The sequence below is a fragment of the Triticum dicoccoides genome, chromosome 3A (genome assembly GCF_002162155.2).
Source record: "Triticum dicoccoides isolate Atlit2015 ecotype Zavitan chromosome 3A, WEW_v2.0, whole genome shotgun sequence".
NCBI lineage: Eukaryota > Viridiplantae > Streptophyta > Magnoliopsida > Poales > Poaceae > Triticum > Triticum dicoccoides.
Window position 1 is genome coordinate 44,946,242 of NC_041384.1, and position 14,874 is coordinate 44,961,115.

The 14,874-nt window shown below is 44.7% G+C and overlaps 1 protein-coding gene across 1 annotated transcript; it reads right to left on the bottom strand.

Moving 5' to 3' along the window:
• Window positions 1-780: 780 nt before the first annotated feature.
• Window positions 781-4,192, bottom strand: LOC119271874 (carotenoid cleavage dioxygenase 8 homolog B, chloroplastic-like). The gene is made up of 5 exons (XM_037553527.1): window positions 3,950-4,192; window positions 1,873-2,616; window positions 1,385-1,578; window positions 1,006-1,298; window positions 781-932 (listed from the first exon to the last, which is right to left on the bottom strand). The coding sequence occupies exons 1-5, from the start codon at window positions 4,190-4,192 to the stop codon at window positions 781-783; spliced, it is 1,626 nt and encodes a 541-aa protein (XP_037409424.1).
• Window positions 4,193-14,874: the final 10,682 nt, after the last annotated feature.

Consider the following 14,874-nt stretch of genomic DNA (forward strand, 5'->3'; position numbering starts at 1 on the left):
TCCCCCTAATCCAATTAAACATCCCCGCGTCAGATCAGCCCGTAATATTACGTAAATTATTACGTGGATGTAATATTGCTCTTTGTCGAACCGAGGCTGCAGTAATGCACCACCAACTCATGTTGTGCATATCCCCTTTAACTTGAGTTCATGCGGAAAAGAAAACGGACTTACACCAACAAGGCATCTTTTATTAATTCAAAGGAATATGAACTATATATACTTGATACACTCGTAAACAACACTATGAACCTGGCAACAACGAATTATGTACACATTCCACACTGTGCATTACTTGAGCACTGATGATCGGGGTCGTGCTAGCTCCCTGTAGTTTCGCTTCCCGTATATGACGTCTCACAGATGTGATCTGTCTATACATCACTATACTTGTATAATCTTTCTTTTCTTATACTATTACCTTCATTCTAAATTAATTGTCTTATATTTATCTAGATATAAATGTATCTAACACTAAAACGTGTTTAGGTACACCCGTATATAGACAATCTAAGACAAGTAATCCAGGACCGAATACAACACAGAAAACGAGCGACACAGACATCCACGTACATATGGATATATGGGACCACCCATCGACTTGGATTCGCTGACCCTGTATGTATGCGAGAATCGAAGGTACTCCCTCCGTAAAGAAATATAAGAGCATTTAGATCATTAAAATAGTGATCTAAACACTCTTATATTTGTTTACGGAGGGGTAGCAGAGAAACAATGTCACCGGCCGGCCAGCCGGTTGACTCTGGTGTGTATATGTTGTTACTTGTTGTCCCTGGGCACCCAACAGCAGTGCAAGCCGTAGGGCAGCCCGTAGGGGAAGTTGGTCCGGGCGATCTCCTTGAAGGTCTTGGCGTCCAGCACCAGCGCGTAGCCAGACCCGTCCTTGGCGCTCACCATGGATATGGCCACGCCTACATCACAATTCCGCAACCCAAATCAGATAGCGACGGGAGGACAAAACACACACACACACAAGGAACTAACCATCGTCTTCCTCGACGGCACCGGGGCGGGGCACGAAGTAGGGCTCGGACGGCACGGCGCCCTCCTCGTACCAGTTCATGGCCGTCTTCTCCACCAGGTCGATCTTGGTGAGCGTGTTGGGGAAGTTGCACGGCCGGTGCGCGCCGCAGGCGTAGGTGTAGCGGTACTCCTTGCCGAGGCGGGCCGGGTTGATGCTGCACATGTCCATGCCTCGGCCGTGCTCCTCCGGGTCCAACGCCGCCTCCAGCTCACCGAACGGGCTGCCGTCCAGCGGGATCCTGAACCGCCCCACCCTGCACGTACGTCCATGCACGCATGCGTCAAGAATCAAGGTTGTCTCGTAGTTTCGGTAGGAAAAATCTTGTCTCGTAAGTAGTACCTGGAGTCGATGAGGACATCCTCACCGGTAAAGCTCCGTAGATTGTGGAGACGGAGGTTGTCGAGGATGGAGGTGTTGGCGTTGTGCTCGCAGCAGTCAGCGATGATCGCCGTCACGCGCCCCTCCTCGTCCTTCTCCTCGTATGCGTTGATGAAGTGGAACGTCATGAAGGGCGGCACCTCCACGCTCGCCACCTTTTTAATAATCCCAAAATTAGTCTATCAGAAACCCACATCGAACGGCTAGCAAGTACGACGCCGCATGCATCCATTGTACTAGTAAAAGAGAAGGAAGATGGCGTGCCTAGGTCTTGGTCTACTCAAGCATAATCAACTCTCAATCAAGTGACATAACATATAAAAAATAATAATTAAAACATAATTTTACATGGATTTCAATGTACAATCTCACGAATATAGCACCAACTTAGACATGACGAAGTCTTAGTCGACTAAGACTTAGCAAAAATGAAAAAAAAAGCAACTTACGATGTTGCCGCTAGCCTTGCACATGGCGTGCATGTAGCTCCCGGAATCTGGGTACCATTGGAACTTGTACAAAGGCGTGGGCTCGGCGCGGAGGAGGTTCGCCATGCAGTACCGCAGCGGCATCTCCGGCACGACCACGTAGTTCTCGGTGACGGGGAACGAGTGCACCCACCCGGGCGCGGGACCGCCGCGGCAGTCCACCCTCCCCACGAACTGCCTCTCGTTGCTCCCGACGTCCATCCTTGCCACCACATACCCTGGCCGGATCAGGTCCGGAATCAGCGTCCAGAAGTCGGTGTCGGTGACGATGGGGTGCGCCGAGTGGATCAGGCCACCCAGCTTGTCTTGGTACTCGAATTTGCTCACTGTGTCCAGCGTGTCTGGGTCGACGACGATGGAGCCCTTGACGCTCTCCGTCAGGCAGAGCACGCGGCCATCACCGAGCCTTAGGACACCAGTGTTGGAGTTGTCCGTGAGGGAGGACCCCGACAAGAGGCTCACGAGCTGCCCGAAGAAGGACATGAAGCTGTCCGGCTTGGGCACCTCCGAGAACTCGCGGTAGCACAGCTTCCCGTGCTCGCACGCCGCCTTGTACGCCTCTGACTCGATCTGCTGGTGCGCGCCCACGGCGTGTCCGTCGCGGAACGAGACGCGCACCAGCATCGCGTAGCCGTCGAATAGGTGGCGGAAGCCATAGTCCCCGAGGTCCCATAGGCCCGGGCCGTTCCTCAGGTACGTGCCATCCTGCGCAACAGAGAGAGTGCATATACTACGCGATCAATTATTGCGGCGCAAGGATCAAATCTGTCCAACACATAATTTATCAATGACGTAAATTACAGCTTATCTAACCATGGGCTGACGATTGCTAAGATGAGTAGCTGGACCATAACTATCACAGCTTTGTCACAAGTCGCGCATATTGCTAAGATGAGTAGCTGGACCATAACAATCACAGCTTAGTCACAAGTCTGGCATACATGTTTGTATAACCGTATTATAGTGCAACATATACCTGCAGATTTAACTCCACCAACCCACATTTCAATACTGCATATATATTGTGTAAGCCGCCACACGAGATAAGATTGTTGTTGTAGATCTCAGCCGTTTGTAACATCTCCCGGTATAGCGATGTTTCGCTGGCTTTGGCGCGTGTGGTTTTTGTCCCTTCGCATTGGAGGGGTTTTCCACGTTAAAATCTTGTGTTCCTCCGTGTTTATTTGATCTTCTTCATTCTCTATTCCCTGTTGTATCTCTATCAGAGAACCACTATTTCTGGTGTCGTGGCGGTGTTGGGTTGGGGGGTATTGACTTCACCCACCAATGTTCAAAACTTGGTGCTCATATTTATATTGTATTAGTCTTTCATCTTTGACTGGAATTTGGGTGGAACAAGTTTCATCCAAAATAAAGTTGCGAGAAGCAACAAAACTTTTTATCATCATAGTTTTGTGTTGCCTCCTTCCTCCTTCGCTGTCGATATCAACTAAATTGGATGCGCTTCATCAACCGACTTTACAACGAAAGATAAAAGTTGGCTACCCGTCCTAGTTAGACTGTTAGTTGATACTACTGATGAGAATGCTACTTATAGGAGTATCATATATTTTGTCTCAATTCACCATTTGCGAGTATGGATACTTGGTGTTGCCAATCGACACCTTGATGAAAGTAGTATTTTTAGTTTGATAAAAGTAGTTAGGTTAATGGAAAGAATGTGTTACGCAGTGTGGCATGGTCTAAAAGTACTTATACGCATATGCCCCTCTTGGGTTCTTTTTTCACTTTTTATAAGGAAGAGGACGATATGCATGATTTTATCAAACATTTGTTAGTTACATGCATATATGGTCACGGTTTGAATCGAAGTAACGGAAAAGATTCACATTCTCCAAGAGAAAACGCAGGGCTAACCTTCACGTGGACCACCGGCAGCTAGTATAAACGGATGTTTGAGGTTAGTATGTCAGTAGTTCAGGTATGAAGAATCTCAAGAAGGAAAAAAAACCGAATGCATGCACAGATAGATAGATAGATAGATAGATAGATTTGTGCAAGTAATTCATTAACCCACCAGCCAGAGAGGGAGGTTTCCCTCCACTTCCAGCACGCCCTCCCACCTCTCCTGCCGGATACTCTTCCACGCCACGAGCTCGTCAGCACCACCACCACGGCGCCGCCGAGCACTGATGAGCGGCAGCGCCTCCGTGGCGGCACCAGCCGCGAGAGGCTGCGCCACTGCCCGCTGCTTGTTGCCTCCCTGCTGGGTAGCCCGGCGGCCGGAGAGGGCGGCCACCGTGTAGAGCGAAGATGACATGGTGGGAGACATATTGTCTGGGGGAAGATGGAGCGGGTGTGCCGTGAACAGAGCGAGCTGAGGTGGCGTGGAAGAAGATGAAGATGAAGTACGTACTGTACCCTGCTGGTCAAGGGAGGTATTTATAGCCCGCCCGAGCCGAGGTGGTGGGTAGTGGCGCGCGCATCTGACCTGCGGACGTACACGCAATGAGATGGATCGATTAGCGAGAGGCAAATTCGGCATCTCTACTGGTCGAAATTGCTGGATGCCATGTTTGTTTGCACCCCGGCCGGTTGTCATGTTGCAGCAACTTGGTTTGAACTAGGTGTTGGGGCGGCGCGCCTCTTGAGGGGGAGCTGGGCGGTGCCTGGTTGTAGGTGACCTTTAACAGTCTTTTCTATTCTAATTAGCGTTTAGAAATAGAAATATATATACAAAGAAAGCGCATTATGGATCTAAACATGAAACATCTGACTGAGAGTAGTGCACTTTACATAAGCAACAACATAGGTTTAGCGTCTTGAAAAGCATGTGTTAAGAGGGTCCAAAAGCAAACCATAGGTTATCAAGGGATAAAGCATAATTAGGAGTACTTAGTGCTAGATTATATTGACAAAGGGGCTGCAGTGTCTTCGATGGTGCATCTAGAGGCTGTGCACGGTGAGAACCAGACGGCGCTTTGAAGTGATTCTGAAACGAAATGCACAGATGTCCCCTTCGCGAATGTTGGCACAACAACGAAACTCGGACCAGTTAGTGGTTATAGTGGCCCTCTTGTCAGTTCCTAGCATGATGCGACATTCCGCGAGCAGACGGCCATTTGCAAGTCTGACAATGGTTGTATCATTGTTTGGATCAATGTAATCTAGCAGAGTTCTCTTCAGTATAGTTTACCTGAAAATACTGGTACAAGAAAGCAAGTTATTTACATGGACAGAAATTGTTGTGTGATATGGAAGATAAGAGCGTGTTCTGTGGATATTAATGATATTAATGCTGATAGCAAATTACTGTTATTGAGTACACGTCTTGATCACCCAAATTTATGAATGCTCAAGTAAAATGGCTGATGAAAGAGTAAAGAGAAGTCAATATTTTTGATGTCCAATTGACAATTTGAGTATGTACAACCTAGTGTATGAACAGAGAACAAACGAGTGAAAAAATGTTGTACCAAAGTTGATATAGTAAGCAAGATAACGTTGTCGTGTTGGTTCACATCTCAACTAGCTCATCTCCCTCACTTGATCAATCAAGAAGAAGAGGACGCCGCCGAGCTGTACTTGGAAGTGCTGCACGTGCGGTACTTGGATCGGATTGGATCATGACGCGAGTATGACTACGCCAACCACGATCTCTAGATCGTTAGCGCTTTTAGTCTACAAGGGTATGTAGACACCACTCCCCTCTCGTTGCTATACATCTCCTAGATTAGATCTTGGGTGTTTGTAGGAATTTTTTTGATTTTCATGCATCGTTCCCCATCATTTTAAAGTTTGGATGCTCGTTTCTCTATATTTAGAAAACATTTATTTGTAGAATGCTTTTTTGCTTCACTTATATTTATTAGAGCGTGATCTTTTGTAGAAAGAATTAAACTATCATGTTTCACTTATATCTATTTAGAGAGTCAACGGGAATCGGTTATTCACATGGTTAGTCATAAAATCCTACATAAAACTTGTAGATCCCTGAATATTCTGCAATAGTTTTGGGATATTAACATAGTAATATGTGGGTGTACTAGTGGATGATTGTGGTTTAGTAAAAATATCAATGTTAAGGTTTGTGATTCCCAAAACTTGCATGTATAGTTCTAGTTTTGCGACAAAGTTAGAGCATACTTTGTCCTTGACAGAACTCATTTCTGCTGTTATAATCGGGGACGCGCTATAGTTAACTCCTACCAACGTCCTCCCTAAGGGCATGCGAGTAATACTTTGCTTCAAGGGCTAATAGGCTTTCACAATAAGTATGTGAGTTTTTTTATGACTAATGTGAGTCCATGGATTATACACACTTCTAACTTGTCGCAATTTGCTAGCCTCTTCAGTACCGTGCATTACCCTTTCTCACCTCGAGAGTTGGTGCAAATTTCACCGATGCATCCAAACCCTGTGATATGATACGCTCTATCACATAATCATACTTATATCTTCCTCAAAATAACCACCATACCTACCTATTATGACATTTTTATAATCATTTCGTGATATATTGCCATGCAATTTCGACCGCTTCCGTTTTGATGACTTGAGCATTCATTGTCATATTGCTTTGCATGGTCATATAGCTAACATAGTATTTGTGGCTCAGCCACCGTTCATCATTTTTTATACATGTTAGCTAGATCATTGCACATCTTGGTACACTGCCAGAAACATTCATATAGAGTCATATTGTTCTAGTATTGAGTTTTAAGTAAATAAAAGTGTGATGATCATCATTATTAGAGCATTCTCCCAGTGAGCAAAGAATGATGGAGACGATGATTCCCACTTATGTCGGGACGAGGAACCGGACGAAAAAATAGGCCAAAAAGATCCCAACAAAACAAAATAAAAAGGAAAAAGGAAAAAAAGAAAAAGAGAGAAGGGGCAATGTTACTATCCTTTACCACACTTGTGCTTCAGAGAAACATCATGTTTTTCATATAGAGAGTCTCCTATGTTGTCACTTTCATATATTAGTGGGAATGTTTCATTATAAAACTTGACTTGTATATTCCAATGATGGGCTTCCTCGAATGCCCGAGGTCTTCATGAGCAAGCGTGTTGGATGCCCACTCACTTAGTTTTAGTTGAGCTTTCATACACTTATACTCTTAGTGCATCTGTTGCATGGAAATCCCTACTCCTTGCATTGGCATCGATTGATAGACATCTCTATAGCCCGTATATCCGCCTGTTGATGCGAGACTTTCTCCCTTTTTGACTTCTCCTTATCGATCTCTACCAACACCATTCTATTCCACCTATAGTGCTATGTTCATGGCTCACGCTCATGTATTGCGTGGGAGTTAAAAATACTGAAGAGCATTAGAAGTACGAGTCAATTGCTTTGTTTGACACTGGGGTGTTCACGATTTATACTTTATGCTAAGAAGACTGAGCAGGACATGACTATATGATTTTGTAGGGATACCATTCTTTATTTTGATGGGCAAGATTGTTTGTTAGTAAGTCTAAGTATTGATGTCTTTATGTCAAATTGTAGACTATTGCTTTGAATCACTCATATCTTAATATTCATTTATTCCATGATTAGATTACATGATCAAGATTATGCTAGGTAGCATTCCACATAAAAAAGTATAATTTTATCATTTACCTACTCGAGGACGATCGGGAATTAACCTTGGGGATGCTGATACGTCTCCTCGTATCTATAATTTTTGATTATTTCATGCCAATATTCTAGAACTTTCACATACTTTTGGCAACAATTTATATGATTTTCTTGGACTAACATATTGATCCAGTACCCAGTGCTAGTTCCTGTTCGCTGCATGTCTTTTGTTTCGCAGAAAATTCATATCAAACAAAGTCCAAACGCAATAAAATTTTACGGAGATTTATTTTGGAACACATGTGATTTTTGGGAAAAATAATAACCACGTGCTCTAGGGGCCCACAAGCTCAAGGGGTGCGCCCTACCCCGGGCGTGGCTAGAGGGCTTGTGGCGCCCCTGTAAATCGGTTGGAGGTGTCCTTCGGCCACAAGGAAGCTAATGTCCGGATAAAAATCCCCTCAAAATTTGAGCCCAACGGAGTTCTCCGGAAATTTAACAAATGGTTTTTGGCCAGAAAATAGGAACACAAAACAGAAGAGAAAGAGAGAAAGAGAGGTCCAATGTCGGAGGGGCTCCTGCCCTTCAGGAGCCATGGTGGCCATGGACCAGAGGGGAAACTCTCCTCCCATCTAGGGGGAGGCCAATGATGACCCACAAGTATAGGGATCTATCGTAGTCCTTTTGATAAGTAAGAGTGTCGAACCCAACAAGGAGCAGAAGGAAATGATAAGCGGTTTTTAGCAAGGTATTCTCTGCAAGCACTGAAATTATAGGTAACAGATAGTTTTGTGATAAGATAATTGGTAACGAGCGACAAGTAACAAAAGTAAATAAAGTGCAGCAAGGTGGCCCAATCCTTTTTGTATCAAAGGACAAGCCTGGACAAATTCTTATATAGAGAAAAGCGCTCCCGAGGACACATGGGAATTATCGTCAAGCTAGCTTTCATCACGTTCATATGATTCGCGTTCGGTATTTTGATAATTTGGTATGTGGGTGGACCGGTGCTTGGGTACTGTCCTTACTTGGACAAGCATCCCACTTATGATTAACCTCTATTGCAAGCATCCGCAACTACAACAAAAGTATTAAGGTAAACCTAACCATAGCATGAAACATATGGATCCAAATCAGCCCCTTAGGAAGCAACGCATAAACTAGGGTTTAAGCTTCTGTCACTCTAGCAGCCATCATCTACTTATTACTTCCCAATGCCTTCCTCTAGGCCCAAATAATGGTGAAGTGTCATGTAGTCGACGTTCACATAACACCACTAGAGGAGAGACAACATACATCTCATCAAAATATCGAACGAATACCAAATTCACATGACTACTAATAGCAAGATCTTCTCCCATCACTAGTGCAGAATCGGGCAATAGCACCGGTTCGTAAGGCCCTTTAGTGCCGGTTCGGTAACCGGCACTAAAGTGTGGGCACTAAAGGCCCCCCCTTTAGTACCGGTTCAGCACAAACCGGTGCTAAAGGACAACCACGTGGCACGAGCCAGCTCCGGGGGCAGGGAGCCCTTTAGTACCGGTTGATGACACCAACCGTATTAAAAGGTTGGGGGGGTTTGGGTTTATGATTTCTTTTTCATTTAATTTTGTATTTTCCATTTAATTCTTTTTCGTTTGCTGGTATTTTACGATACTACATATTGTACATGTTATGCATATATATAAATAGAATTTCTAGTAGAAACCGATCATATATATATATATATATATATATATATATATATATATATATATATATATATATAGGGTCGCGCTATTCGTCACCCTGGGTGAGGAATAGTTATTCTTCACCCCCTCTATTTTACCATCAATGCACCGTAATTTTACGTTCTGTAAGTTTTTGTCTTATTTCCGACACAAAAAGAGACCGTAAGAAAATATATAATCGCCGTAAAAAATATTTTATGTTATGTAAAATTACAAACGTAAAAACATAGTCTAAAATACACATAAACTGCAAATTTTCTTGTCTTATGACCTATATTTTTATTTTTAGGTCAAATTCTACGTAGTGAATTAATAGAAATGTAACTATTTGAATTCCAAACTTATTCTACGTATTTCTCCTAATTGGTGCACAATTAGCTAGCTATATACAATTAGCTAGCTATATACAATTTCTTCTAATTGGTGCCTTCAGAGCCAATGGTATTAGCCTAATTGGTGCCTTCGGAGCACGATAACAATTGAAAGTGGTTTATGGAGGCGGTAGCGGGTAATAGTATTCTCCTTTGGGATCTATGACCCGGTCGAGCAAAAATCTCGCTATTTCCTCTTGAATTGCTTCTATGCGCTCCTCTGCTAGGAGCTGCTCCCGCACCTCTCTGAACTGTTAAGAAGGAGATCAATATGCATGTGTATTAGTTGTGTGACTAGATATCAATAATGGTGTAAAAATTGTGAATAGTGTTCTGACAAACATACCCACTCCCGTCTTTGAGATCTGCTCCTTTCGGACGCCATCATGCGAATGTTCTCGCAAACATAGTATGCACACAGATATTTCCCCGGCGCCTGCTTCAGGGCCTTTACGAGAATGGAATTTGATCAGATAATAATTAATCAAGCATGATAATTAAAGAGATGGTAGCTAGCTAGCTAGTACTACTTAATTACTTACCTTAGGTCAATACCATTTCAGCTTTCGTTTCCATTGGCCCGTAGTACGCTGATGAACTTTGCCCAAGCCCTGCCCGCCGACAAAGAAAATGAATAAAGGGGTTATTAAATAGTTCATATCAGGAAATGACGAACTAAATAGGCTGAGATATAGTTAATAATGATTGAAATTACCTATTGACTATCCCAAACAAGATGGTGTAGTCACTTTCTTTTTGAAGTAGTGAGTCCAGTATTTCAACTGTTCCTTCATCAACTTTAATGATTAACAAGATCCAGTGAAATCTACATGCACACACGTTTGCATGTCTTAATTAAGCGGGCATATGTAAGCAAAAACATGTAGCTAGCTATTAGGCAAAAACAGAATTTGTAGTATAAGACAGTGTGACTCACTCGAAGTTGTAAGGAAGTAGTATATCTTCATTGGTATTGAGGCGCTTGAAGAACTCTAGCATGCTTTCCTCTACACTTTTTTCATAATATAGATCTAATTTCCATGTGTATTCATTAATGGTATTTGGGTCAATGAACCCAATGCCATAGCGTCCACCTTTTTTCATTTCATACATCTTCATCCTGCATAATACCACAGAAAAGAATATAGTGAGGTTAATTACAGGTAATGATTGATCAAAATGATCACTACAGCTAGCTTGAGACTTAAATTACAGAAAGAAATCACTTACAGACAATAGCAACTGACGATAGATTTGTTGAGTGCGTCTTGATTATATAACTGAAATAGTTCTGAATACTCAATGGACACAGCTTTCTCATGGTAGTAATGATCCTTCTTGACATTCACCATGAGGGACTCTCGATTGGAAATCTTGGTAATGTCCATGTACCATTGATGCAATTCATACATTCTCGTTGGGAGCTTCTTGACCTCGTATGGCTCGACCAAAGGTTGGCCCCGGACATATTTCCGTTTTATTTCCTCCTCTCTAAGCGGAGGCATGGACTCGATGTCGAGGAGTTGTCCAACAGTGGTCTTGAGGATTTCAGCCCGCCTTATATGCTCCTCGGTTATTACCACATCGCCCAGTTCGGGAACGTAAACTGTTTGCCCACAATAATATTGGGCGCACCTACTCTCATGTGTTGTTGGCACAACAAGCGGGGGGATTGATTGCGCCGCCTGTTCTCCCAGTTGGGGAATGGTTTTACCGCTCCTTTTTCCAGCTAATTTGCTCGAGCTCGAGCTCGTCTCTTTCTGTAGACGTGCTTGATTTAACTTCCTGAGGTGGCGCTCATAGTCTGTGTCAACAGACTTGGGAGTTGGTGCTCTAGCCATACGAATGAAGTGGTCAATCTTTTCCTCAGGCACTTTCTCCCTTGGCAGCGGTGGCGGTTTCAGTGCAAAATGGGCTTCCACCTCGGCCTTATATATGGATGCGTTTTCCTCCTCGGAGTTGTCATAAGGCCTCTGCGGAAGAGGCGTGAGGCTGCTTGGACCATATTGAAATCGCTTGCCTCCGCCTGTACCTCCAGTACTACCTCGACTTGTACCGCTATGCACCATAGATGCGGCGGCTCTCTTCCGTGATTGCTGAGGCGGCGGAGACGGCTGACGTGGCTGAGTTGGAGGAGGAGGAGGAGTGGCCTGAAGCTGTGCTGGACTTGGAGGAGGAGTGGCCTGACGCTTTGCCGGACTTGGAGGAGGAGTGGTCTGACATTGTGTCGGACTTGGAGGAGGAGTGGCCTGACGCTTTGCCGGACTTGGAGGAGGAGGAGTAGCCTGACACGTTGATGGACTTGGAGGAGCGGGAGTCTGCTGACTCGGTGGCGGACTTCGACGAGGATTCGGCTGACGCGGTGTCGGTGGCCTTCGAAAGATGATGCAATACTTTCTCCATAGGATGATACGATGTTTGGCCTCTCCTAGTGTGTGCTCCTCGTCACCTCCAGGAATGTCAAGCTCTAGCCTCGAATATTGGTCCACCACCTCATCAACCAAGACACGAGCATAGCCCGCTGGAATCGGGTTGCAATGGAAGGTTGCCTCGGGGGGATTTGTAAAAGCAATGGCGTTCGCCACCTTCATGGATATGTTCTTCATTTTGAAGTGTAGCTCGCAGTTAGTGTTCTCCATGATGTCATCCACGGGGTATCTATCCAGCATTGCGTCGCCCGGGGCGGAACCCACACTGCTTCTCGGCATGGATGGGACGGTGCTATCCAATGCTGGATCGTCCGCTAGTTGCTGCAGCTGCTGAGACCCCCTTTGCTGGCTAAGTGAGTCGATCTGCTCCTGCTGCCGCTGGAATTTGACTGCCAAGTCTGCGTGCGCTGATTCTAGGCCTTGAAGGCGTTCATAGTCTAGCTTCCTCTGCTCCTCCTCCATCTTCCTCTTCTCCTTCTCCACAATCTTCTTTCTCGCACGAGTTCTGTAGTCGGCGTTCCAGTCCGAAAACCCCTCATACCACGGAATAGCGCCCTTGCCTCATGTTCTTCTCGGATGTTCAGGATTTCCCAGGGCACGCGTATGCTCGTCGTTCTCTCTGTTGGGCTGGAACACCCCCGATCGAGCCTCTTCTATTGCAACAAGTAGCTTATCTTCGGCTCCGTCCAGACATGCCTTCTTCGAAACTTTGCCTGTCTTCGGGTCCAACTCCCCCCATGCGCATAGAACCAAGTCCTGCACCTAGGGGGCCAGCTCAATGTTTCTGGAGTGACACCTACATCCTCCATCTCTTTCTCAGACTTATCCCACTTAGGCATTGCCACCGCGTAGCCACCTGGCCCCAGCTTATGGAACTTATCCTTTTTTTGTGGCATTGGCCTTGTTTATTCTCGACCGTTCCTTAGATAATTCCGATTCCTTGAATTTCATGAAATCGTCCCAATGAGCACTTTGCTTCTCTAGTGTTCCCTTGAATACTGGAGTCTTCTTTCCTCCCTTGACGTACTGGTCCCATACACGATTCTTGTGGTTGTTGAATGCAACCGCCATCTTCCTAAGAGCAGCGTCCTTGATTTTCTCCACATCTGCATATGTGAAATGATCTGGCAGGGTGAAATGTTCCATGAGCGTTTCCCAAAGTAGAAGTTTTTGTCTGTCGTGGACAAAAGTAAGATCTGGACGTGGCTTTGCTGGCTCTCTCCATTCTTGAAGGGAGACCGGGAGTTGGTCCTTCACAAGAACTCCGCACTGACGAATGAACTTGTCCGCAATCTTCTTAGGCGCTAATGGTTCGCCATTAGGTTTGATGGCCTTGATATTGTACTTTACGCCCTCCTTCAACTTTTTGTTCGGGCCTTGTACTGTCCTGCTGCCTGAAGATTTGCTCGATCCGGATGGCTAAAAGAAGAAAGATCGATTCGTTAATATATATCTTCAAGTCATTTAAAACATGTGATGATCACTAGATGCCTGCTTATATAAATATACCTCGCCGGTCTTTGTTGTTTCAAGATCAACATTTTCTTCGTCATGTTCATAGTTCATGACTTCATCAATTCGGTCGTCGCGATCGAATATCATATCACCCTCCCCGGTGTTGTTTAGATATTCGGAGCCGTGATAATCTTCTTCATTCTGATCATCATCTGGCCCATGAGGATTGCGTATGATATTGAACATGGCCTCTTCTCCATTTCTGCCGGTATTGTCCGCCATAGGTTTTATTTAACTAATCCAAAAGAAATATATTCAAATTACAATGCATGGATGCAATCAATTAATAAGGAAAACTGAATCAATCATAGTACATAATAAGCATCATCGAATATAATCTCGAATACGTCGTCTCGAATAATAGATATAATCTCGAATACATCGTCTCGAATAATATATATAATCTCAAATAAATCATCTCGAATATTATATATCGAATACATCACTAGCTAGCTAGCTAGCTAATAAAGTTCGAATACTAGAGAGTAATCTAGGCCACTCGCGGTTCCTGAGGCGCGGGCGGTGGACAACCAAAGTGAAGGAACCATCACTGGATCATAGCTTGGGTGATCTCCCAAAAGAACCTGCCAGGTATTGGAGAACCTGACGTCCATAGCAGCCATGTAGCGATGGACGTGCTCGTCCTCCTCCCTGACATGGCGACATACCACCTCCGGCGGGGCCGGCTCCCTCCGCACCGAAAGTGGCCCACATGAACGCCACCAAAGAAGATCAGGGTCGACGACGGGACCCGTGGCCGGGTTCCTCACCAAGCGTCGCGCCCCTGAAGGTAGCACCTCCTAGTGCTAGCCCGGCGGAGCCTAGTCCCAGACATGGGTCCTCTGAAGCAGGACGTCGTCGCGAACTGGTCGACGGCGAGGATGCGAGCCGGGCATCATCGACAACAAATATTATATGCCGCAAAAGTAACGTAACATTTTTAAATGATGGATTGTGATTTCATATATGCAAATTCTAAATTTTATAACTAAAGCTAACATTTCTAATATTTTTATAACTAAAACTAACATTTCTAATATTTCTATAACTAAAAAACATTTCTATATAACTAACATTTCTATATAACTAACATTTCTAATATGACTAACATTTCTATATAACTAACATTTCTAATATTTCTATAACTAAAAACATTTCTATATAACTAACATTTCTAATATTTCTATAACTAAAAAACAGAAAAATTGCTAACATTTCTATAACAATGTGTGTGTGTGTGTGGACATGGTGGCCGGGGCAGGAGCTCATCGGCGAGGCGCGGCGACGGGGGGCGGTGACGGGGACGGAGACGGGCGGTGACGACGGGGATGGAGACGGGCCGGGCGGGGACGATGGGAGGACGGGGC

Excerpts from the sequence above, each read along its gene's own strand:
- LOC119271874 (XM_037553527.1), bottom strand. The coding sequence starts at position 4,192 with ATGTCATCTTCGCTCTACACGGTGGCCGCCCTCTCCGGCCGCCGGGCT. Across the intron at positions 1,579-1,872 it reads GCAAGGCTAGCGGCAACATC|GTGGCGAGCGTGGAGGTGCC; the intron begins GTAAGTTGCTTT and ends ATTATTAAAAAG. Across the intron at positions 933-1,005 it reads TGCCGTCGAGGAAGACGATG|GCGTGGCCATATCCATGGTG; the intron begins GTTAGTTCCTTG and ends ATTGTGATGTAG.